The 27,178-nt window shown below is 40.5% G+C and overlaps 1 protein-coding gene across 10 annotated transcripts in view; it reads right to left on the reverse strand.

Moving 5' to 3' along the window:
• Positions 1–27,178, reverse strand: part of LAMA2 (laminin subunit alpha 2) — a 475,192-nt gene that overhangs the window by 36,509 nt on the left and 411,505 nt on the right. For 7 of the 10 annotated variants that reach the window (XM_044424782.1, XM_044424799.1, XM_044424771.1 and 4 more), the window contains 7 exons: positions 24,007–24,166; positions 13,735–13,859; positions 13,017–13,179; positions 10,047–10,191; positions 7,546–7,687; positions 4,726–4,737; positions 1,063–1,183 (listed from right to left, as the gene is read on the reverse strand). In XM_044424782.1, coding sequence (XP_044280717.1) covers positions 1,063–1,183; positions 4,726–4,737; positions 7,546–7,687; positions 10,047–10,191; positions 13,017–13,179; positions 13,735–13,859; positions 24,007–24,166 — 868 coding nt within the window. The remainder of the gene's footprint in view (positions 1–1,062; positions 1,184–4,725; positions 4,738–7,545; positions 7,688–10,046; positions 10,192–13,016; positions 13,180–13,734; positions 13,860–24,006; positions 24,167–27,178) is intronic. The other 3 variants (XM_044424791.1, XM_044424833.1, XR_006414199.1) reach the window with 2 other exon arrangements.

Genomic DNA, 27,178 nt, shown 5'->3' on the forward strand with positions numbered 1-27,178 from the left:
TCAGCGGTGGCGCCTAAGTTATGGAATGCGCTCCCCAGAGAGGTCCACCTGGCACCGTCGTTATTTGTTTTTCGGCGCCAGGCGAAGACCTTTTTATTTAAGCAACATTTTAAATGCTAAATACAATTGAATTTTATCTGGCCAGGGCGGCTTATTTTATAATGTGTGTTTTAATTAAGATTATTTTATATGGATATTTTAACTTATTGTTTTATCTATGTTGTAAGCTGCCCCGAGGCTTCGGCGAATGGGGCGGCATAAAAATGTTTTAATAAATAAATAAATAAATAAAATAAATGTTAGCTCATCCTATGGCAAGCCACTTTGTTATGGCATGGCTACCATGTCATGATACTGAGCTAAACTTCTACCAGTTTTTGCATCAGGAATGGATCGTTCTAGAAGCATCTATTACCGCCATGGAAAATCACCACATGGCAAATGGTACTAGTCATTATGATCAGGTGAAAGGAATTAGCATGTAGAAGCAGCTTGCCATTGTGGGAACAGGGGTAGAAGGGTCCATCCACTTGAGTTCTTCCTTAAATTCAGTTCATCTAAAACTTTGAGAATTTTTTAATGAATGAAAAATGATAAAGATCTTTGCGCTCATTCACCACAGGCATTTTCCCTAATAAGCACTATTCTGCAAGAAATTTTCCCAATGTAATGCACCTTTGAACAATATTTTCCCTAACATGTGTATCTCTGTATGCATGTTTTGGTTGGAATATATTAATATTTGTGGAAGTGTGGATTTTGAAAGACAGCTTCAGTTTGCATGGTGGTTCAAAAGTATGAAATCAGGTCAGATGAAAATCAAACCATTTTTTTCCTATCCATAATACTGCTAAAAAAGGGGAGTTGCAGGAAAAAGCAGTAGCATTTTAAAGCCTGACAGGAGAGGACCAGGTAGTTTTTATAAGAATATGTGTAACATGGTAAGTTCTTCCTTTCTCATGAATTTGCTCACTACACATTATGAACTAGCTATTTGTTGAAAGAACAAACAGAGCTCATGCTTAGGTCTCTCAAAAGAACATAAACCGCAGACAGACTGACCTCCAGTGTACACCCCTTTATAATGCCAACATAATCAGGACTGCTCAGAAGATTGTATGGTGTCCGAGAAATTTCAATATCCTTGATACAACCTGCATATTTCTTTACATTTACTTCAGGCCTGTAAATATAAGATCAATGCAGATTCAGCCTTAGATTAAGCCAGTTTTTAGACTCTAGAAAGCAAGGCAGCGCACATATAATCACAAAAGGACTATTTCTTTTCATATTACTGTTTTACATACACTAGACTGAATCCAGAGAAAGTTAGACATTTATTATCCAAAAAAGCCACCAATTCCAAGAGGAACAGCAACAATTTCAACCACAGGGAAGAAAGTAATTTGTGAACCAGTGAAGCTACATACCTTTCTGGTGCCGATTCACACATGTAGAGGCACATATTTTTTACACTTATAAGAAGCCAGAAAGATACACAACCCAATGAACTCTTTTTCGTCATGGCTCAGCTACAGAACTACTCTACATTTTAATACTACTACTGCTACTATTACTACATTTTAGTACTGAATTGCAACCAAAGGTGTCTTTCTGCAACTGGAAGTCTTCTTCTAACACCATGGAAAGTTAAAATATAGCAAAATATATATTTCTGCTTGGCAAGAACTTGAGAGAATTTTTATCCATGTAAAAGTTCACCACTAACACTTGGTGAGCTCTGGCAAATTACTGCACACGCAAATCTGTACTGTAACAAATGAGAAAAGACAAAATCATGCCTGTGAAATTATGACAACTAAAGTGATTTATTACTTTTTCATGCACAGAGGCACTAAACATAAATGTTTTCCTTCCATCTTCTGAGATTCCACACCTATTTTTTAAAAAAATCTTGAATATTTACAATTAAAATTATTCTTTTGTCCAGGGACAGCTGAAATGATCTGAAATGAAAGCAATCCTACTCCTTATTTAAAACATTTACTAATGTCATTAAATATCTTAGCAAATATATTTCCAAATGTGCTTGCTTGGTTTGTAATGCCATATTGCTCATAAGACCAAAACAGTGGTAGTCCAGACCAACCTCTCAAAGCCTGGGAAATGAAGACTTGATCTGCCATACTTTATGATCTGCCATAAAGATAGTACACACATAACCACATTTTCTTTTACCACTCCTCTGACTATGAAAAAGCTGTTTCATAAATGCTGACTTTAAAAAGTAGCCATTGTGAAATGCATAATTAATCTTCTGGCCCATGTTAATGGCCAATGGACATAAATAGCAGGTGATGTGAGATATGCTTATAATGTGGTCAATTTACCAACCAATAAAAAAGTGCTTACAAAAATAAGCATGTAAAAGAAGATGAATAAATATGGAAAACAGAAATTCATAGCTATCTCACACACACACATATTTTTTACTAATCTCAAACTTAATATAATAACAGCATAACATAGCATAACAACTTGCACATTCATTGATCACTTTTTTTGGCTTTCTTACTGTGTTTATATTTTGCTTTATTTTGTCTTGCTTTTTTTTTTTTTTTTTTTTGCACTGTAGCCATCTCAGCAAAGCATAGCAGATGTATTTCAAAAGCTGCAAGTATCTGTAAGTTTGTACTAAAGTGTGTGCGTGTGCGTGTATGGTTGGGGTATTCTATTTTATTGCCAGATGAAGATAAGCAATAGACCTGTAACTTGCATGCCACAGTTTTTATAATCTGCGTCATGGACACCATCAGAGAACAATGAACACAAACTGAAAATGCCTATACTTCATCTCTTACATTTTCATCACAGCAGAGCTTTTCTGCAATCTCAACAGCCTGTAATTTGTTAGAGAAAATCAGCTTCACCAAGTGGTGTTTGCCAGAGTTTCAGAGCCACTGAGGCTAAAATTACATGTTAAGCAGAGTTCTTTGCCCTGCAGTTTTTCTTAAAGCGAAGCAGGATGGGATGGGTTGTGTCTCAGCAGATGGAGGTGCCCAGCAAGGTTGCTTTAGCTTTCCTTTCCTGACATCCTCCAGCTAAAAAAATTCACCTTCTCCAAATTCCTTTCTTCAATCATTTGAAGAAAGCAATGGAGAAGATACGGGGACACTCCTTATGTGAAGGTGATAAACAGCTCGGCAAAGGGATTTTGGAAAAGGACTTAGGCCAAAGGGTGAATCATCTTCTGTCTACAAGTTCTTCTGTGTGCACACCACACACAAAGAGAACATGGAGAAAAGAATCAGAGAATTCTTTGAACCTCATTTTCCAGCATTACCTAAAATAATATTTCCCATAGCATGAATTGCACAAGCCTTTGCATCACTGTGTAACTTGCAGGTACAAAATCATCTTATTTCAGGGTTTCTTCAAATATTTCTGAAAGGTTACAAAGTTTACTTCTATATAAAGGCCATGATATTCTTTAATTACTCATATACAGTGTTTTAAATTATTTTTTGTACCTTGCTTTCTTCAGATTCAAAGAGCACATTACAAAGATCCATAAGACAGTCCCTGTCCTTAGGTTGATAATGTTAAATTAAATTTTAGTTACATCTCAAACTTTAATTCTAGCTTTATTTTGTATGAATCCCATCTACAAGATTCATCTTTATAATGTTCAGACAAGGCTTGTACTTTTGTCCATCCATATCTTTATGACTTTTAGATTCAGCTCAGGATGAAAGGGACTTTTATATTTCAGGTTCAGCACTGACTAACTCAGACCTTATTATCCAGAAAGCTATATGGAACATTCAGCTACAAAGTCAGCATATACCTTTGAATACTGGGGGAAACCATAGCAGAAGGTGATCCACATTATGCCTGCTTATGGACATCTAGTCATTTCTCTTGCTACTACTGGAAGCAGTTTTCTGGACTATATGGACTCCTGGTCTGATTCAGTAAGACTATTGTTTGTTTGTTGCATTTATGTACCACCCCAATAACCCAGAGGGCTCTCTGGGTGGTTTACAAATATTAAAACCCCAAATACAGTGTCCAAAACCCAAAATACAGTATTGTTAAGTTCCTGAGCATACACAGAAACTGTATATGCTGCGAAGACATATTCCTTCAGCTTGCATTAAAAGCTTGTACAGCCTTCCTCAATCTCATACTTTCCAATTGTGTTGCACTGCAACTCCTATTGTCCAGGGGATGCTAGGAGTTGTTGTCTAACATATCCAAAGGACAGCAGTCTAGGGAAGTCTGCATTGCCATTTTAAAGCATTTCCTTTGAAAATAAATCAACTTTTGAGGCTGACACTCAATTCTCAAAGATTTCCAAACATGTTCGAATCACTAATTTGCTCCATGCTGAGCAGAAACACTAACTGGTGGTTCTTGTTGTTTTGTAAAACACAGCTTTTTTTTACTAGTAGGAACCTGGTACAATTAATTTAAGAGAAAAAGAAAACCCAACACAGTAAGCTGTAAACAGCTGTGCAAAGACGCTGGCCAAGATGTGTCGCTGCGAATGTGTGCGCAGTAGGCAGCTAGACTGTGCTAAGCATTCAAGAGTAGCTTGATTTGCTGCAGCAGAATCTGGTGCCAAATGAACAGCCCCAGAGCAACAGCTGGGAACAAATGCAGGCACAAATTGCTTTTTGCTTTGCCACCTGTTGCAAGCTGTGCTAAACACATGCAAAGCATAAAGCATGCAAGCATTGATTTAAATTTGATATCTTTTACCTTGATTTCATACTAGGATAAAAATGGAGAGAGAGAAAGAGGGAGAGAGAGAAAGAGGAACATGTAATTTTATTTGCATTATAATACTGATCACAAATGACATTCCTGTAATGATACCTATTTTTCATTAGGTTCAAATACAGGCTACTGTGAGAAACCCGGGGACTTGTATATACATATTTACACATCATACACTGTCACTTGACCATACAACCTCCTTTAATATGGGCCTATTAGAAACTCACTGCAACTTGCTGGGTGGCTCAACTGATTCACCTCTTCAACCCCAGCCTGTACAGTGCCTGTAAATAATAGGGAACCCTACCCCAACGCTCTCCTCCAAGCTATGCTTACTGTGCAAGCCAAAGGCCCCAGCATCATCCTAAGGCAGGAGGGAATGGACAGTCCTCTACTCATCTGAACAAGTCCCTTAATGTCTGTGCTGTCTATTTTTCAACAATAAGAGTTTCACAACCCAGCTGGTGAAGTGAAAGGGGGCAATGCAAAGAGGAGGATCCAAACTGAGGTGAAAGCATAGACAAGCCTTTGCTGCAAATCCGACACACCTGAAATTGTTTGGCTTTCTTACTTCTGATCTCCATGGTTTTAGTTCTCCAGCAAGGAAGCTACCTTGGCTGGGGAAGGAGAGGCTACAAGCTATGCCAGGGGTCCTCAAACTTTTTCACCAGGGGGCCAGGTGAAAGGTGCCGGCGCTGGGCGTGGACCGGAAAGGTGGTGCGGTGGTGCGTGCAGGCCGGGGATGGGGGCTGCGTGGGCAGGCGCTGAGGTGGGGGTGGGGGGTGAGACTGGGCAAGGTGAGGCGAGGCATGAGCCGCGAGGTGGCCGCACGAGGCAGTGGCTTGCTTGGAGATCGTTTTCTCCGAGAGAGCGAACAGCTGCCTCTCCACACGAGCAGGGGGGCGCGAGGTGTGCGGCGTCGGGCGCACGCGTGGACATGGGCACAGCAGGTCCAAATGGGCATGGTAGGCCGGATTCAGCCCCAGGGCCGTAGTTTGAGGACCCATGAGTTCACAGAAATAATGCATAGGTGCTTTTTGCATTTATATGTGAAAGCAGAGAAACTACTGTCACCCATTTCTTTATTTAAAAGACTGATACCCCACCTTTAACAGGTTTCCAGGGAGGATTACAAAAAAATTAGACAGGTGGCCAAAATGTGGAGTAATGAAGCCATGGTGGTCTATGCACAAACTCTAATTGCATCGCTTACTTCCTCGTGAGCAAAGAAATTAAACAGCTTCTCTACTAGAAGAAAAGCTGCAGCATTTGCAACTTTCTAGCTTAGAGATGCAGATGTAACAGAAGAATGTAAATGATGAACTGTTTGAGAAGAGTGCACAGAAGGACATCTTTTTCCAATAATTCCACAATTCACTCAATGAAGTTGATTGTGAGTGTGTTCAGGATTTACAAACATTCCTTACACAAGGCATAATTCATTTATACAATTCACTTGTGCACTATGTGTTGCAGGCTGCTAGCCTAATGGCTTTAAGAAGGATGAGGCAAATTCATGGAAGACAGGATCATTTAAGGAAATTAGCTATGATGAGCTAAGTGCCGCTTCTGCTTATGGAATTCTATGGATATTTTGTTGGAAAAGCGTCTTCCTTTTTTGAACTGATCTAATGATGCAACTTTTACAATGTTGTGCTTTTCCTGTAATGTAATTGCATGCTTTCTGTTAAGCTATTACTTTATACCAACTTTAGGCATTTGGGGCATTTTAAATCTGTAGTGCTAATTTATAATTAAGCCTTCCATCTGTTTAAGGAAAATGAGACATTCATTAAAAAATAATAATGCAGTAACAGCATTTTCTGAAATCAAAAATGACAAACGGATGTATATTGGGGTACATCATGAGAAGGCAAGATGCACTTTGTTAAAACTATGTGTTAAAAATATAGAGTGAAGGGTGCTTTTCCAGAAAACCTTATTTTTAAACCTGAACTATTAGGAAAATCCCCTTTTTTGTTAAATCAGGACCCAAAATTGCTTTACTGACTCAAAACAGGCTAAAGAGCTTAAAAGATGTCCTGTGTTGTTGTTTGAAGGGATGGGTATGTGGGAGGGAATCTGAAATCCACAGTGCATTCTTACATGTATCTAATCAGAGGTGTAAACCCTGCTTGGCCTAATGAGACTTACTCCCAGGCAAATATGCTGAAGAATCAGCAAATTATTACAAGAAACAACACTGGGGAAATGGTTGTACCACATCATGAAATTCTATCAAAATATTCTTTCTCTTCAGCTCTTGTCTCAGGGCAACACTACATGAAAGGCCTCAACAATACAGTAAGTGAAGCAATTGCCAGAAAGATATGTAAGAATTTAATCCTCTCGCTCAAATGGAAAAAAACATGTTTGGAAACAAACAAATCAAACATGTTGACATTTTATCACATTAAGTAGCTACAAATAAGTAAATATCATATTTGAATTCCTAATCCTGTAGAAAACATACACACAGGGCCCAGTACAAAAAGTTCTCTAGTAAACCAGTTCAATTTTGAAGGTTCACAGAAGATGGGCAGAAAAATAAAATTGGTTGGGTGCAGGAATCAGTTGACAGGTTGTTTGTATTGCTATCTTCTATGGGAACCTTATCTCAGGGAGCCCCTGCCTGCCCTCATGAATATTTATAAAGAAGCACCTGTGATGTTGTGATAGCAGATGGTACAGCACAAATAGGAAGGGGCAATTATCCTTTCTTTGTGCAAGTTTCCTGCTTCCTTGTATTATTAAATACTAACCATTGCTGCCCTCTTGTTGACTATCTGTTAAGTACCATACCTTAGGTTTCCTCTCAGTGTTGGTAGTCCACCGAAATAGATTGGCTCACTGGCTTTCAAGTTGAGGCCAAAGTGTTTCCCTGAAGAAACTGCTGTTATGCTCTCCTCCTGATTGGACTCTATATCTACTATTGATATATTAGCTGTGGAAGAACAAAGAGAAAGTTTAACATAAATTTCACCTGAAGATGATACTTCAAAGACATATAGTTATTTCTTACTCTCTTGAGAACATTCTGATGGTTCATACCCCTTCAGAATATTCTGAAAAAGAAATCCACAATCCTAGGCTGTTTCTTAGAACCACTTTTACTGGTATATTTTTTCCTATTAATGGGGAGTGCATCAGTACAAGTATATAAGAAAAACAGTGGGTAATATCGAATTAAGCCTTCCACTGATGGAACAGACTTTGCCAGTGGAAGGGAGGGAGTTGTTAACTTTCTCATCTACAACCTCTCATGCCCTCCTCAAAGGCTTCTCTAGAGAGTTGCACAATCCTATGCAGAAGATTTTATGGGGAGCTGAAGAGCTGCAAAGGGAGGAGAACTGGGGAAATCCCAAATAGTGGAGACATCAGCACTGAATGTTATCCAGATTAATCCAAGTAGTCGAACACCAAGGGTTTAAAAATGGAAAAGAAATCAATCAAGCATGAAAATAAAGAATGGGAAACAGCTTAATGAGAAAAGATTTGTCACCTTAGCCAAAACATTTAGGATTATTAGCACATGATTAGTTCATTCAGAACATTTTCTCCTCAGAACAAATGCCAGTGCTTAAATATGAATTTCCTGATCATGCTTCTGATGTGGGAAATATTTTCTAAAAGAGGTAATAGAGGAATATCCATTCAGCCAAAATTACAATAAAAATATGGAAAGCTGATCCGGACAGCTTGGCAGCTTGGTGCTGTTCCCATAGAAAGTAGCTGTCTCCCTCATCCCATAATGGCAATTCCATTCCATTGTGATGGGCTCCATCACAGCCAGGTCATTTGCATCCTACACCTTCCTATGCCTCACTATGACCTGCTCTTGCCCCAGGTCATTCTTTAAAATGGAAACATATTTTTCATGCCACATCAGTTGCCATGACCTTTTAGAATGGGGAGAGCAGGAAATCTAGTTAAACCCAATGTAATTAAAGAAGTATATGGTGGCCTGATAGGTCAGGCAGATGGAAGATTTGTGGTCAGTGCAAATGGGTAATAACAAGTTTAATTCTGCTTGGCCTGTGAGAGCACTGCTGTGGCAACAGGTGCAATGGATTGGATCCACTGCATGATTTGATAGAGTATGACCCCAAAAGCAGAATTCATTTGTTAACAATATTTATAAACCACTCTATATCTGAGCAGTGAACAGAAAAGGATAAACAATCAGATAAAAACTATTACAAATATTGTAAATCAAATTATACCAATAAAAACATAGCTAGTCATTCAAGAAAAGCTTGTTCAAATAAAAATGGCTTTCTCATACTCCTTAAAAGAATGCAGTTTTCCTACCTACCTGACATCAACTGGCAGGGAATTCAACAAAGAATGCATGAATTACACTAAACTCAATTCCAAGTGGACTCTAAATGGATCTCAGGTCCATGTGGAAACCACCAACAGTGCCTTATCTGGTGACCTCAGTATCTAGGCAGGGTTAAGGAAGGAGGTGCTATCTTAAATACAGACTGTTTCTTTTGCCAGTGACACATCTGGGACCATTTCTTATGGTGAACAGGAAAAGATAATTTCCACTTTTCATTTACTTGAATGAAATAGCCTGAAAAGGCCACCTTGGGCCACATCTGTTACTTTTTAAACAGATATGTGTGGAATGCTTCAGAGAAAATTTCTTACTGCATTGCTTTCAGATTTGCTGGAACTTTTCACCTGAGCAGGACTCTCCCAAGTTTTTATTGTAGGTGGAATTCAGCAACAATCCTTGTCATAAGTTTAGACCCCATCATGTGTGAGACACCTTTTCTCCTTGCAGTACAACCAGCTGTGACACTCAGCAAGCTGTGTCCATTGTATAATGGAGACCAATAAATCACCCCACCAGCATTTATTTCACTGCCTTTTTAAAGTGCTTTGAGAGAGCCAACTTAGGGAAGACACCAAGAAGTACAAAGCTAATTTACATGCCAACAAAAACAACATGGTTTTGTTTTATGAACTTTGAGCAACATCAGGGCACTGTATGGATTTTTTTTTACTCAGATACTTTTTAGAGTATAATCTAGGTAACTGCAAAGCAAAATTATGCCTGAAAAATTAAGGTACTATTTTCAAAAGAAAATCATAAGAGACCTGTTTGACACTGCAATCAGTCACAGCTCACCTCAGCCATGAGTAATTGAAAGCAAATGAAGTTGCTAAATCACTTTCTTTTACAACTTTCTAAACCCAGCAATTTTGTACATCATCTTCTCCATGATTAGGTAGTTAGCTGTGCTGGATAATATAATTAGAACATTTATGGTGTTATCACTGCAGGAACTCACCTTGTTTTAGAATTCTTGACAAGGTGAATGATTTCCATTTTCCATCATTGTGGTTCTGGTTACCAACAACAGAAGCTGTTCCTGAACCTAGATCATAGCCAACTTTGATACGCCCATCACTGAGTTCTATGCTCATAAAATCTTTCTGTTAAGGAGAAGCATCAGAAATCTCACTTAGCTACTGAATGACAAATTCTGCTTTTCCAATGCAAAATAAGTACGCATGACATGATTGTCCCATCCTCAAGTCAATCACAGGACCTATGCATGTTTCCCCTGCAGCTTTTCTTTACAAAAGTGAATATAGTTCAGAACAAAGGGGTTATTAGTGGAGTTAATTTGGAAAACCTATTGGGAATGACAAGGCAGGGCACAGTGAGAGCAAGTTCAATTAATCACTGATAACATGACTTAACATAATATGAAAATGATTTGAGAAATAAAAAGCTTCCAACCCAAGCCTCCAAATTAACATTCTTATGCAGCTCCTTAAAAAGAAATTCCTCTGTCTCTTTCTCCACATGTGCAAACACATGGCTCAATTTCCAAATAAGGGACAAGTCACTGTAACTGTTTCTATTACCTCTTGAATTGATAAAATCTAAGTTGTATGGTAAGGTTGTGGACAAATGACAGGGCAGAATAATGAAATACAAAACTCAATTGTATCCTTAAGATAATTAGAAGAAAAGTTTTCTTCCAAGGTGAGATCACATTCTACAAGATACCAGTCTTGTTCCAAAGATTCTCACATCTGTCTGCTAAGTAGTTCAAGGGAACCTTGGTAGATGCATCCTATGCTGCATCCTGCATATCAGTAGGACCCACCATTAACACACCAGGGAGCTGAGCAGCTGGTAAAGCAACAGGAAATGAGAGAAAGTGGTCATTTCCAAAATGGGGAGGATTAGTAGAAAGCCCAGTAGGGAGTTCTCACTGATCTGCTCTGAGCTGGAAACAAGGGTTCAGCTAGTTTCTGGCTTTCTTTATGCAGTGCTATATCCTCATTGTGCTAGCTGTGGGTTCCAATGGAATAAATGGAAGTGCAGAAGCAATGCTGGAATTGCCCTCTGGTGCAGATCTAGGAGCAGAAAGAAACAAATGGAAAAGCACCCATGCTCTAGCAGCCATGGTTGTGCTTGCTTAGATGCTTCTGTATCGGAGTCACAGTCTTAATGGCATACTTGCACACACCCACCTTACAGTTCAGTTAGAGATAACTTTCAACTTTCGATAAATATCAAGAGTGATATGGGCACATAGCTAATCCCATTTTCTTAATATTACCAGTTTTGAGACAGAAAATGAATACTGGCAATCACATTGTCAAGACTGTTGTAGGATAGCCAGTTTTCATGCCTTTCTCCTGCATCACAGATGCACTGTCCAGCAAAATTTGTAGGTGCTGAGAATGTGCCAGGAGAATTTTCAAGTATATGTGTGAAATTCTCTTGCCCCTTGGAAGTCCCACTGGCCATTTTGTTTGTTTGTTTGCTTTGTATGTGCAGATGTCAAAGAAGAAAACGGGAACAAATACAGCTTTTCCTGCCCCTGCCTCCCATGACAGAAAAAGAGGAAGAGTGTCCATGCTGTTCCTATCCTTCCAAGCCAGTGAGACTAGCAGCCCTTCCCCTCTATTACAAAACAAGCAATTCAGCTCCTTCCATGTAGACTTTCCCATTTATTTGCTCCACTGAATGGGATTTAGTTGTGACTAAGGCAATCTACTTCTGAGCATATATGCATTTCAGATACCTGTTTCTTAAACAAGGGGATAAATATGACAATTGGGAAGGCATGAAAAGACACCACCATTTTTTTCAGAGGGTAGGGGAGGGGAGGGTGCATTGGCAGACCAGACAGAAAAATCCTGGGAGGGGTGAAGCAGGCAGGAAAGCAACTGAAGCATCTCAGAGTTGCTGCCAGGCTTTGCAGAACACAAGCCCAGACAGCTTACTTCCTCTTCCATCTGCCACAGGAAAGTGACTCAGGTGATACATCATCACAAGAAAAACTTGGTGTGGAAGCTATACAGAACATCTTGCCATCTGCACAACACAGCTTAAAATTAAGCAGAAGAGGTGGGATGATGATGTAGGATGCCAATTCCCAGTTAAAAGGAGCAGAGCTTTTAGAAAATCATGTCTTATCAGGTGTAATCAGAAGTTAACCAGTTATTGGATGGATCCTTACGGGACTTAACAGCGTCCCTTTCTTTTACTAGCTCAATCAATATCCTAGGTCTTAATTGGAACTGGGAGCTCTACATGCATTTTCCATATTAGTTCCTTTCATTGCCCTCTGTACTTTTCATTTGGCCGGAATCAAGGTCTCAAGTAGCTTCCATGTTGCTGAGAAGTAGGAGAGGTTTGAATATTAGACTCTTACACATTTTCTATAATGCTCTCCCATATGTAAGAAATATGGACCTGTAAAACCCTATGTATCTCTATTTGCACATAGACTCTACATGTGGACAGTGATCATACCCCACATTGTTTACTAAAAATGTATGCCCCCCTCTTTTTCATGCCTAAGCAAGCTACCACATGATCACATATCTGAGATATTGTTAAAATAAGTATTTCATTAAAATATTTTTGATATCACATTGTGGATGACTACAGATGAAACGATGAAGTGTCCAACAGGCAGGCAGTCTAATATTAATCATTTTTGCCATATAACGTAAAAAGCAATATACATTAGAAATGGTAAAAGTAATCATTTACTGCACAAGTAATGAGCTGCACAAAATTTTAACAGTACTGGGCAAGCTGCTGAATTACACCCCTGTAAATCACCCTGTTTTAGCTATAAATGGCCTCACACATGTCATAAAACTCACTGTCTTCATTTTAGTGACATTCATCACAGCATAATGCCACACATTTTAAACTCTGTTTACAAGGAACTATGTACTCTATAATGTTAACAAGAGAGACTAGGAAGCATTTAGGCGAGTTTTACCAGGTCTGCTGTAGCAAGGTACATCAGAAGAGCAGTGGAAGAAAATGTCTTGAACTTGAACATGACAACAGAGATGTTTGGGTTCCATCTTATTGGGCGGCTCACTGTCGCGTACCCTTCTCCATCAAACTGAACAGTGCCCTCACTATCCTGCACCTGTGGGCTGAGAGGGAGAGAGAAGTCTGGAGCTCAAATACAGTTTGCACTAACTGCTATATGGACACACACAGCTGAAAAAGGGAATTATGGGGTTTAAGGATGTGCTTCATATAGACATTCTTTCTCAAAACTACAATGTTGAGCTTCTGTGGATTGCTTCTGATGGTGGATCTCCGACAGCAGAAGAGAAATGAAATCATGTTGGTTTCACCATGTTTTCTCATTCCCTACATAAAAATGGCATCCACAAGCAGCCTTAATATATTTAGAGGAGCTATTTAGAGGCCCTAATATTTTAAGTAAAAATATATGCTTAGTTTTTGGCACTGATTCCCTATTTATATTTGAGATGCAAGGAATAATATTCAATGAAGTATTTAGGGTTTATTTGGTTCTATCTCATAATAATAGATATTTGTTACACTGCGATTGTTGGAAAAGCTTAAAATAAAGGTGATTTTATATACTATTTAGTATTTGAACAGTATTATGATTTTGTTTTGTCAAATAATCAGATATTCAATAGCATCATAATGGACAGTGCAGACATAAATCTTACCTGACAGCACAGCCCTTACACTCTCCTTCAATGTCTCTGAAATTCCACAGTCCTATTGGTTTGCTGTCCAAATAAGTCTCTCCCATACAACCAGTAAAAGTCGTGACTCTTACAGCATCAGATTTCTGGAAGTAGAAGGCAGGCCAGGTGAATTTTGGACTTGTTAACAAACCACACAGGTCATGCTTTTTGTTTGTTTGTTCATTGTGTTCTTGCCTTCTGTTTGTTCCTACCTACTTTATTATTTTCAACTGATGCAGAAATCAGTCACAGCACCAAATGAAAACAATTGTTTGTGTGTAGAAAAGTTGCACCAACAGAATCAAGGTGTATTAGGTCCACTTTGCTAACTCGTGACTGAGGCTCTTCTGCAGTCTTCTTCAAAAGCCACTATATAAATATTCCACGGATGCCGTGATATTTTCACCTCCTTTGTCACCTTGTGCATTCCTAGTCCTGAAACAGTGGTCTCAGCTGTGGTTGTAATATTGAAGGATCGACCTACCTCTTGGTGCCCCTGACACGCAAGGAAACCTTACCATACCAGGTGCACAAAATCATTTTGGAATAGGATGAATCTGGACATGACTAACAACATACTGCTCTCATTTACATCCTGTTCTTCCTGTTGAAGGATATCCATGCTGGACTCTTGCTTTCCTCACCTAGTGCCCTCCAGGTATTTTGCAGTACAACTCCCAGCATTCCTAACCTTTAGGCATGCTGGCTGGGACAGATAGGAGCTGAAGTGCAACAACTTTGGAGGGTTGGAAAAGCCTGAACAATTTGGTGGCTACTTGACAACCAAGCCAAATGGAGTCTGCTTCAAGTGACAGATTGTTAGTCATGCAAATCTGCCAACTTTGCATCTTCCTGGGTTGTTTGTGAACTATCCCTTAATATAATTATACTTTGTCTTATCTCTAAAATTGTTTATCTCTTTTGAGCATCCCAAATTACTGGCTTATTAGATCAACGAAGCAATCAGTTAATTCTGCTAAGTTAATCAATGCTAAATTGGAAGTTTGAAAGAGAGACTGGAAATTTGGCAGTCATAACATCCATTTGAGAATGTTAAATTAATAATTTTGAGTGATTGTTTTTAATGCTAATCAGCCAGAAATATTATCAATGAAATGCAACAACAAGAACTGAAATGGCTCTGCTATTTCTGGATTGTTTGAAGAATATTTGTTCTAAGATGAACTTATCTTTTTAAAAAGTATCCCATTTTTTCTTTTATCTTGCTGCACCAATGTGAGCTAGTTCCAATTCCAGATATTTAGCAATTTGAAGCACACAAGCACCTGCTACTTTTCATGAAGCAATTATGAATATTAAAAATATTAATGTGCAAGCATATGGAGAAGAGCAACTTGACTTTCAAAGAGAGGCATGACATGAAAGTCTAACAACTTGGGCGATCTGTTCCAAGGTCATTGTAGATGTTTTAATTGGCAAAGGATGAATTTAATGCCACTTTTAAGAACTTCATGATAAGTAGGCACCACATTCTATTTGAGTCAAACTGAAAAATTAGAAAAAGAAGAAACAAAGCCTGCCAAGAAAGGAAAGTAGAATATAATTTTGAATACTAGACACATTTTCTAGAAGCTATGATAATCATAGAAATACAAAATGGAAAGAGGCACAGTTGCCAGAACCTGTGGGAGTTTTTATATTCTGTGCCTGTTTCCTCTATACCCTTTCCTTTCCCAGTATAATTACCACAAGGCTCTGTTATCAACTTTTGATTTCATCACAGAATTAACATTCGATCACTACATAAAAAGCACCATGCATTTCCTTTTAGCTTTTCTAAGACCTAACTTCCAGGTGGCACTGTGGTATAGCAGAATAGTGCAATTATACACATGAAAAAATGTTTTCTTTCACTTTTACCAATAATACGGCATTGTCTCTACTCTAAAAATATTCGTGGAAAAATCAGTTTAAAAACAGAAGCATATTTTTATTTAAAGAATGTCTAATTGACCTTGAGTAAGGAACACTGAGTGCATATTAAGTACCTTATGTAGAATAGCTTCATGTATGCTGCAGTCAATACTCAACATTCAGTTCCAATATTAAAAAGGCCTCTGTTTGAAAGTTTGCTACAACATTTTGATGAATGCTTGTGGAATCCATAGAGATGGCGTTTTTTAAAGCTATGGTAAGCTCCAAATGCACCATGACCAAATGCAGAGAGGAGAGACAACTAATTCCATGTTTCCCTCTATTGTTAGCTGACTCATTTTTCAAAGCAGTGAGTGGGGCCAGGAAACATACACCAATGTTATGGTCAAGGTAAAAGGGAGGGGAAATTGTGTAAATGTCAAGGCAGCTGTCAGCTGGGAAGGGATGGGGAAAGAAGGCAGTGACATGAGTTAAAGCAGGAAAAGCAGCAGCACTTTCTTCTAGCCATTTGCAACAAGCCAGACCTGGACATCACAAGCCACCATGGTTATGAACAACCCTAAAACAAGTTATGGCATCGGAGGTCTTGTTTGCAAAAAATAACACCCCCTGCAGAATCCATGCTGTATTCACACAAACTGTTCATCCCATGGAAGGTTGTGATGTTGTATGAATCAGGAAGACATCTGATTTTCTGATGCCACATTGTTGCTGTTTCTTAAATCTAGTTGGCTAGATGCAGAGCTCTATGCAAGTGACCTCTGTAGCCTGGAAGGGCCGATTTCAGACTTAATATGCCAGTCAAGTTGGACTACTGTATTGTGCTCTATGTTAGGCTGCCCTTGAAAATGGTCTGAAAGTTCAGGTGGTGCAAAATAGAGCAGCTAGGCTGCTGCTGAGGACTGGTAATACCAAATATACTACACTAGTCCTCTATGAATTACACTGGTAACCCATTGGAGTCTGGGCCTACTTCAAGGGGCTCGTTTTGACATGTAAAGCCCTAAATGGTTTAGGACCTGAATATTTGAAAGACCATCTCCATCCATATAAACCTACCCAGACCCAGAGATCATAATCGGAGGTCCTGCTCTGGGAGCCACCTCTAAGAACGCTAGGAGGATGGCTGCCCAGAGCAGGGTTTCCTCAGTTGTGGCACCCCATCTATGGAATCGACTTCCCAGAGACATGAGTCAGGTTCCATCCTTATATATATACATATTCTAGTGCCAGACTAAGACATATTATTTAAGGAGAATTTTAATTGTTAATGATTTGAATTGTAATTTTATTTTAATTATATTTTAATATAAATTTTAGTTTTCTTAATTATGACATTTAAGATAATTCCAATCTGTTGCTAAACTATTATTTGTTGTTCCTGCTATGGTCTTCTATTATATTATTATTGATACTGTGGTTTTAAATGTCTTCTTGTTGTTGCTAGTCGCGAAGTCATGTCCGATCCATCGTGAACCCATGGACAACATTCCTCCAGGCCTTCCTGTCCTCCACCATCCCCTGGAGTTCACTCAAGCTCACACCAACTGCTTCAGTGACTCCATCCAGCCACCTCATTCTCTGCCGTCCCCTTCTTTTTCCATCTATTGTTCCCAGCATTAGACTCTTCTCCAGGGAGTCCTTCCTTCTGATTAGGTGGCCGAAGTATTTGAGTTTCATCTTCAGGATCTGGCCTTCTAAAGAGCAGTCAGGGTTGATCTCCTCTAAGACTGACCGGTTCGATCGCCTTGCTGTCCAAGGGACTCGCAGGAGTCTCCGCCAGCACCACAGTTCAAAGGCCTCAATTCTTTGGCGCTCAGCCTTCCTTATGGTCCAGCTTTCACAGCCATACATTGCAACTGGGAAAACCATAGCCTTGACTATACGCACTTTTGTTGGCAGGGTGATGTCACTGCTTTTTAGTATGCTGTCTAGATTTGCCATAGCTTTCCTCCCAAGGAGCAAGTGCCTTTTAATTTCTTGGCTGCAGTCCCCATCTGCCGTGATCTTGGAGCCCAGGAAAATAAAATCTGTTACTACCTCCATTTCTTCCCCATCTATTTGCCAGGAAGTGAGGGGATCAGATGCCATGATCTTAGTTTTCTTAATGTTGAGTTTCAAGCCAACTTTTGCGCTGTCCTCCTTCACCCGCATCAAGAGGCTCTTTAGTTCCTCTTCACTTTCTGCCATTAGAATGGTATCATCTACATATCTGAGGTTGTTGATATTTTTCCCAGCAATCTTAATTCCAACTGGTGATTCATCTAGGTCCGCCTTTCTCATGATGTGCTCTGCATATAAGTTAAATAGGCAGGGTGACAGTATACAGCCTTGCCAAACTCCTTTCTCCATTTTGAACCAAGCAGTGGTTCCGTGTCCAGTTCTCACTGTTGCTTCTTGACCCTCATATAGGTTTCTCAAGAGCCAGATAAGATGGTCTGATACTCCCATCTCTTTAAAAACTTGCCACAATTTGTTGTGATCCACACAATCAAAGGCTTTAGCATAGTCAATGAAGCAGCAGTAGATGTTTTTCTGGAACTCCCTAGCTTTCTCCATGATCCAGCATATGTTGGCAATTTGATCTCTAGTTCCTCTCCCTCTTCGAAATCCTGCCTGTACGTCTGGTAGTTCTCAATCCACATACTGCTGGAGCCTAGCTTGTAGGATTCTGAACATAACTTTGCTAGCATGTGAAATGAGTGCAATGGTGCGGTAGTTTGAACATTCTTTGGCATTGCCCTTCATTGGGACAGGAATGTAAACTGACCTTTTCCAATCTTGTTGAGTTTTCCAAATTTGCAGGCATATTGAGTATAGCACTTTTACTGCATCGTCTTTTAAGATTTTGAATAGCTCAGCTGGAATACTGTCACCTCCACTAGCTTTGTTGTTGCTCAGACTTCCTAAGGCCCATTTGACTTCACATTCCAGGATGTCTGGTTTGAGGTCAGTCACCACCCCATCGTGGTTATCAGGGATGTTAAGCTCTTTCTTGTATAGTTCTGTGTAACCTGCTTTGGTTTACTGAGCCTCTATTTCCCTCATGGGGCTTCCTGTTCTCTCGAGGCCAGGTCTAGAGTGCCTCTACTTGGTGTTGGGCGACTGAGACAGATTGGGGATTCTGTTGGTGTACCGTGCACGCTTCTGCCCAACAGACTCCCTGCCTGAGCTGACGGAGATTGTCTCGGACTTGGTGTTGAAGACTCCCAGGATGCTGGTCCTGGGGGACTTCAATCCCCATGCTGAGACTGTTCTGACTGGGATGGCTCAGGACTTCATGGCCTCCATGACGGCCATGGGGCTGTCTCAACATATCAGTGGCACGACCCATGAATGTGGACACACTCTGGACCTGGTTTTCTCGATGGGACAGGAAGAGGGAGATCTGAGGGTGAGGAACTTGTGTCTGACACCCTGGTCATGGTCAGATCACTTCCTCATGAGATTTGAGCTCGAGAGCGACCTTTCCCTCTGTAAGGGTGCGGACCCGATTGTGTTGGTCCGCCCCCGGAGCTGGATGGATCTGGATGGATTCCTGAAGGTTCTGGGGGAATACCCAGTTGATAAGGCTGGTGCTCCTATCGATGCCTTGGTCGAACTGTGGAATGGGGAAATGACAAGGGCTATTGACACGATTGCTCCTAAGCATCCTCTCCCACCTGGCAGAGCCCTTCATCCCCCTGGTATACACCTTAACTACGGGTGATGAAGCGGGTTGGGAGATGTCTAGAGTGTAGGTGGAGGAAATCACGGGATGAATCTGACCGAACACACTTAAGAGACCATTATCGGGCCTATGCTGTGGCAGTAAGGGTGGTGAAGAAGAAATTCTTCTCCGCTTCCATTGCCTCCTCACAATGCCGTCTGGCGGAGCTCTTTCGGGTGGTACAGGGGTTGGTTCACCCAGGCCCCAAAAAAGACCTTGTGCCACCCTCAATGGCCCGCTGTGACAACTCTGACAAGCATTTCAAGGAGAAAAATCGCTCAGATTCGTCATGAGCTGGACTCCACTAGTGACTCAGAACCTTCTGGGGAGGTGCCAATGTTGCCGTCTGGTCCAAAATTGATGGATGAGTTTCAGTTGTTGCAGCCTGATGATGTGGACAAGGTGCTTGGACAAGTACGTCCCACCACCTGCTTCCTGGACCTTTGCCCATCTTGGCTACTTAACAAAGCCAAGCATGGGATAGGGGCCTGGATCCTGGAGGTTGTCAACGCCTCTTTAAGGGACAGCTGGGTACCTGCCCCTTTAAAGGAGGTGGTAGTCCGGCCAGTCCTAAAGAAGGCATCCCTGGATCCAGAGATGGCTGCCAAATATAGATCGGTGGCCAACATCCTGTTCTTGGGCAAGGTGTTGGAGCTGGTGGTGGTGGGACAACTCCAAGCACTCTTGGATGAAACTGATTATCTGGACCCATTTCTGTCCCGGGTATGGTACTGAATCTGCCTTGGTTGACCTGTATGATGACCTGTGCAGGGAGAGAGATGGGGGAGTGCGTCCTTGTTGGTTCTCCTGGACCTCTCAGCGGCTTTCGATACCATCAACCATGGTATCCTTCTGGATAGGCTAGCGGGTTTGGGAGTTGGAGGCACTGCCTTGCAGTGGTTCCGCTCCTATCTCAATGGCCGATTCCAGAAGGTGGTGCTGCGGGATTATGGCTCTGTGCCATGGCAGTTATGCCATGGAGTTATGCAGGGATCCATTTTGTCCCCCTTGCTATTCAACATCTACATGAAACCGCTGGGAGAGGTCATCAGGAGGTGTGGGCTGCGGAATCATCAGTACGCTGATGATACCCAGCTCTACCTCTCTTTTTCAACCAGTCCAGGTGAGGCAGTGGATGTACTGAACCGGTACCTGGCTGAGGTAATGGGCTGGATGAGGGCCAATAAACTGAAGCTCAGTCCAGACAAGACAGAGGTCCTGTTGGTGGGTGGTTCAAGCTTTGGGGTAGGGGACCTGGACCTTGTCCTGAATGGGGTTGCACTCCCTCTGAGGGACAAGGTTCGCAGCTTGGGAGTGCTCCTCAACCCAGAGCTTTCATTGGAAGCTCAGGTGACGGCGATGGCGAGGAGCGCTTTCCTTCAGCTTCGGCTGATCCATCAACTGCATCCCTACCTGGAGAATGATTGCCTGGCGACAGTGACATGCACTGGTAACTTCCCAATTAGATTTCTGTAACGTGCTCTACGTGAGGCTAACCTTGAAGACGGCCCGGATACTTCAATTGGTGCAAAACAGGTTGCTGACGGGGACTGGGCGTTGTTCTCATATAACCCTGTCCTCTGTCAGCTTCACTGTCGTCCCATTGAAGTCCGGGCCCAATTCAAGGTGTTGGTTATGACCTATAATGCCCTCAACGGCTTGGGACCTGGTTATCTAAAGGAGCGCTTGCATCCATATATGCCTTCCCGCCCCTTGAGAACGGCAGCAGAGGCCCTTCTCCAGGAACCCTCCATGAAAGATATTAGGAGGGTGAGTACCTGGGGGAGGGCCTTCTCTGTGGTGGTGCCCCACCTATGGAATGCGCTCCCCAGAGAGGTCTGTCTGGCGTCGTCGTTGTTATTTGTTTTTCGGTGCCAGGCCAAGACTGTTTCATTTAAAAATTGTTTTAATTGTTAATATATTGATTGTATTTATTGGGTTTTAATGTACGTGCTGAGATGTTTCCGGATTTTTAAGGCTAATTATATAATTGTTTATTTATGTTATAAGCCGCCCCGAGGCTTTTTGAGAATGGGGCGGCATAGAAATTGTTTAAATAAATAAATAAATAATCTTGCCATCTCGTCTTAATCTCTTCTGCCTCTGTTAGGTCCCTGCCATTTTGGTCCTTTATCATGCTCATCTTTGCCTGAAACGTTCCCTTCATATCTCCAATTTTCTTGAAGAGATCTCTGGTCCTCCCTATTCTATTGTTTTCTTCTATTTATTTGCACTGTTCATTTAAGAAGGCATTCTTATCTCTTCTAGCTATTCTCTGGAATTCTGCATTCAATTGGGTGTATCTTTCTCTTTCTCCCTTGCCTTTCGCTTCCCTTCTTTCCTCAGCTATTTGTAAAGCTTCTTCAGACAGCCATTTTGCTTTCTTGCATTTCTTTCTCTTTGGGATGGTTTTAGTTGCTACCTCTTGTACAATGTTGCGAACCTCCGTCCATAGTTCTTCAGGCGCTCTATCAGATCTAATTCCTTAAATTTATTTGTCACCTCTACTGTATATTCATCAGGGATATGATTTAGGTCATACCTGAGTGGCCTAGTGCATTTCCCTATTTCCTTCAATTTAAGGCCAAATTTTGCAATGAGAAGCTCATGATCTGAGCCACAGTCAGCTCCTGGTCTAGTTTTTACTGACTGTATAGAACTTCTCCATCTTTGGCTGCAGAGCACATAGTCAATCTGATTTCTGTGTTGACCGTCTGGTGATGTCCATGTGTAGAGTCGTCTCTTGGGTTGTTGGAAAAGAACGTTTGCTATGACCATTGTATTCTCTTGACAAAATTCTACCAGACTGTGCCCTGCTTCATTTTGTACTCCAAGGCCAAACTTGCCTGTTATTCCAGTTATCTTTGGTTTCCTACTTTAGCATTAATAAGGACATGATGATAAGGACATCGTTTTTTGGAGTTAATTCTAGAAGGTGTTGTAGGCCTTCATTGAACCGGTCAACTTCAGCCTCTTCAGCACCAGTGGTTGGGGCATAGACTTGGACTATTGTGATGTTGAATGGTTTTCCTTGGATTCGAACTGAGATCATTCTGTCATTTTGGAAATTGTATCTCAGTACAGCTTTTCCTAGTCTTTTATTGACTATGAAGACTACTCCATTTCTTCTGAGGGATTCTTGCCCACAATAGTATACCTGATGGTTATCTGAATTAAATTCACCCATTCCTGTCCATTTTAGTTCACTGATTCCTAAGATGTCGATGTTCAGTCTTGTCATCTCTTGTTTGACCACATCCAGCTTGCCTTGATTCATGGATCTTACATTCCAGGTTCCTATGGAATATAGATCTTTACAGCTTCGGACTCTCCTTTCACCACCAGATACATCAGTAACTGAGTGTCCTTTCGGCTTTGACCCAGTCGCTTCATTCTTTCTGGCGCTACTACTACTTGCCCTCTGGTCTTCCCCAGTAGCATACTGGACACCTTCCGACCTGAGGGGCTCATCTTTTGGTGTCATATCTTTTTGCCTTTTGGTACAGTCCATGGGCTTTTCATGGCAAAGATACTGGAGTGGGTTGCCATTTCCTTCTCCAGTGGATCACGTTTTGTCAGAGCTGTCTGCTATGACCTGTCTTGGGTGGCCCTGCACGGCATAGCTCATAGCTTCACTGAGCTAGGCAAGCCCCTTCGCCACGACAAGGTAGTGATCCATGCAGGGATTAATTGTCTAAATTGTGTTTACATAACACAGTAACACAATTAAACTATCTAGAGAGCCATGTGGCTATGAGACGGTATACAAAAAAAAAGTGTTAAATAAGTGCCTTTGCAGGGCATCCAATATCACCGACTTATCACAGATTTCACTTTGGATTGTATTGTTGTGATGTGGGGTTTGTGAGTATTTGTATACTATGTAATTCTATGCTATATGGACTATAACGAATCAGATGTTTTCTTGAATTGCTTCTACATATGATAAACTCTGTATTACAAGAACTTGAAAATGTATACTGAAAACTTTCATTCCATTTATAAGCGCTTTTGGCACTTCATTGAGTTATATGCACTTTCTTTCTATAAAATCATAACTAGTATTAATCAGTAATGCCAGGAAAGCATGTGATATGCAGCTAGATTTATCAAAAGCATTAAGTAGTATTAATAAATTTATTAACCAGATTTATTAAATGCATTAACAGGTCACATTAATATTTTAATTAAATATTGACACAGTGGGAGACTCCCATCTATTTTCACCACTATTCCCCAGCAAAAAATCTGCTATATGCAGAATGCTTAGCAGATTAACCAGTAACAGTGTTGGAGTACCATGGGCAGAACTGAAATATAGCCAAGTCGCTTGATGCAAGGGTTTCTTGTTGAGCACTCAAGTTGGAATCCCATGCACACTGCACACTAATGTGGAAGTAAAACCTATGAAACAAAGTGGTAATTATTTTGACTCAAATTATATAAACATTCAGTGTTTAATTTGGTCCCAAAACTACTTACGTATGCCTAATTTTGTTGAATTTCCTTATTGCTTCAAGACTATTCCCAAAAAAGTGATTCATTGTTTTGCAGCCTTCAGTTCAATAATAACATTTCCATTTAAAAGAAAGCAAAGAACATAAATATAATGAATAAATTGGCTGAGTTAAATGGGGGATCATTACCTTTATTTTCCCAGTTAGGCCTCCAACAAACAGCATGGCATTTGCATCCACATCCAGAATAGTGTAACCAGGTGGAGAAATTGCACTGGAAATACTTGGTACAATAGCAGCTTTAGGACCCTCTAATGCCTGCACGGAAACAGTGCCATTTCTTCCAGTCCTTCAAGAGTAAATGAAAGTGGAGAGGGAGAATTTAGCATTAATCAATTAATAGGTACATTCCCATGGCTCAGTAAAGATGTTCACACACACAATGAATTTCTCTACAGGAGTCTTAAGGTCTAAGGAGGCAGGGTCTCCACCTTGACGATCAAGATAACCCGCAAGGGCTGCCTCAAGTACTGGGCGCTGTTAGCCTAATTACCCTCCTTGGTACAGCTTGTCCTGTCCAGGCCCTCCTGGACGGCAAGGCTTGTTCAAGGGGAAAACAACCCTCAAGCAACCCATGGTTGGCTGGGACATACTGTGCATTGTAGACTTCTTCCTGTCTAGACACAGAAAGGATCTTTACATTGCTGCTGGCTTTCACTATGATGCATCTTTAAACTTCTAAAAGTAATATGTTTTCTCATAATATGGGATTATACACTTTTAATTCTGTGACCTTCCCAAGGGCTTCAGCAATTGGACAATATAAATAAATAAAAGTATATCAACAACTGTCCTTCTATATATATGGGAGGAGAACAGTTCTAAACTTTATTTGAACAAACAATACACAAATATGAAACCTCCAAACCCTTTCAAGTAAATCTGAAAGCTCTCAACTCAAAAGTCAAATACAAAATATAAAATCTTGAATGAATTAGTTTCATGGATATTGTCTGCTTCATGCATCAACAATATTTTTATTTTATGGAACAGAAATATTGTCATTTTCTTTCTTTCTGTAGAAATGTCAGGCCTTTACATTCCAATCTGTTTTGCTTACATGAATCGATAATACTAACAGTATATGCATGGCATCCCTTGGTGAATATTAGCTAGGAAATAACAGAAATCACAGTCATGCAAATTGCTAGCAAAAGCGTTAAACAATTCTAATAGTGCCTACTGCATAATTAGACAGTAAAATGAAATGTAAAGTATACTTTACATTTATATAATTGTACTAAAGTATAATTATGCTATAGAACATACCTAACAAAACATGAATAAGCATTTCATAGACAAAACTAGTTAATTAGTGCAAACTTCTAATGAGCATTGTGCTTGTAATTCTTGTCAGGTACAACTTCTAATGAGATTGACAGTGTCTGGATTCAACACTCCAATTTCAAAATTAATCTTACACCGACTACTCCTAGAGAAAAATAAGGTCAGTGAGATTTTATATTACAGAACCCTCTGTAATATATGAAGCATGCCCTGTCATGTTCCTCCCCTTTGTGGTTACAATTTATTTTTAGGAAAGGACATCAGAGAAATTGCTTTGTGGGGGAGATAAGATTCAAAGCCGCACTCTTGGATATAATTGCGATTAAGCTGCATAAAATCCAGCATGCACTTAAGAACATTGGTTATGCTTTATGTCATTAGAAGGAGTGAAGGGGGCAGAGCAAACTTGGCTTTGACCATTCCATGTCTTCCACTGTTGGAGAAAGCGTGGAACAAGTCAAGTAGATGTGGCTGAGGCACCAGATGGATCAACCACTTGGGGCCTTGCCCAGGGCAGCTAAGCTGCTTCTTCTGACCCAGAAAGCACACTCAAACTAGAGCCTCACCCCTTGCTGAAGCAGCAGGTGCAGGATCCAGCCAGTGTTTCAGCTGGGGGCTCCAGGCCATGCTCCCTGATGCCATACAGCCCCTGGGTGGGAACCTGTCTCTCCTCCCACTCAAGATAAGTTCCTGTCCTATACAGGCAACATTCAGTGCTGGACATATTCATATGATTAGATACATGAATGAAGGAGAGCAGATTTGTTGATTAGAATTAGCCATGATGGATAAAGGGAACTTCCACCTTCAGAGTCAGCATGACTGTAAATATTGGAGGCTTAGGGCAAATGGCAAGAATGGGCTGCTGCCCTTGGACTGGGCACAGTTGGACAAAAATTACAGGATATAAAGCAGGAATTTTCCTACACTCTTTGGTCTTTGGATTTAGAAGTTATGCAAGAACTGAGCTTAGCTGAGAGAATGGCTTATTCTTTATGATCTTACTAATGACAGTATTTACCATTGATAATATTTTCCAGTCACTGAGTTTGGAAAAATGGAAGTGACACATACCCGAATGGGAAAATACATAGCTCAGCCAAGTGGAAATGCAGTCTAAGCATTGCAGGAGACAATACACACAGTGAGAAAGTTTCATGAACAAGGCATTTCCAAAGTCAACTTTTAGAGCTGTATGTATTCTACTGCTCATGTTATATTTGTGGATGTGACATTACATCTGTCTTTAAAGGGTAATACTAAAAATTGCCCTAAGGAGTGTAGTAAGCTGATGAAAAGTGTACAGTGGTTCATAAGATTTTAGACTTTGTAAAATGGAACATCATGTATTCTAAAGGCCACGCTGGTATCTTTGGGTCATGAATACTTGATAACTTTGAAGGTACAAGTTTAGAATTTATGTCTTTAGTTTGTAAACTGCCTGTTCACTATGACTCTATTCTTCCTTGTTAGCTTAAGTGGAATATAAAACTGATATACTATGGTTAGCTTCTGATGCTATAGTAAGTACTCAAAAAGAGATGGGCAAATCACTTACAGTTTATCCACTGGCAGAAAGGCAATGCATCACCCTAATGCCTAGAATGTGCCACTAGACAGTCTTTCTTTTATTTATACTGAACATTTATCTTCTCCTTTTCCATCTATCCTGGGAAACTCCAACCAATTTAAATACATTGAACACAAAAATAAAGCAACAATATTAAACATTATAAAAGCTGCAACAGCATTGCTTGTCCAGGAGCCAACAAAATATTCTTGGCTGTGCAGGTCATATTCAGTATGATAACGATTATGATTATCTTAAAAGATCACCTAAACAGTTCAGTTGTTTTAGCCCCTACATTTTTGTAATAAGAAGGAATGAACTCTGGCAGAATTCTGTGATCAGGGTGCCACTACCACCCTGATCTATAGCATGACAGAAACACAGAAACAGAGCGAGTCAGAAGGGGTCTCCCGGGTCATCTACTCTGACCCCTGTTGCAAGGAT

Source organism: Varanus komodoensis, unplaced genomic scaffold (genome assembly GCF_004798865.1).
Source record: "Varanus komodoensis strain SLA01 unplaced genomic scaffold, ASM479886v1 scaffold1, whole genome shotgun sequence".
NCBI classification, from domain to species: Eukaryota; Metazoa; Chordata; class Lepidosauria; order Squamata; family Varanidae; genus Varanus; species Varanus komodoensis.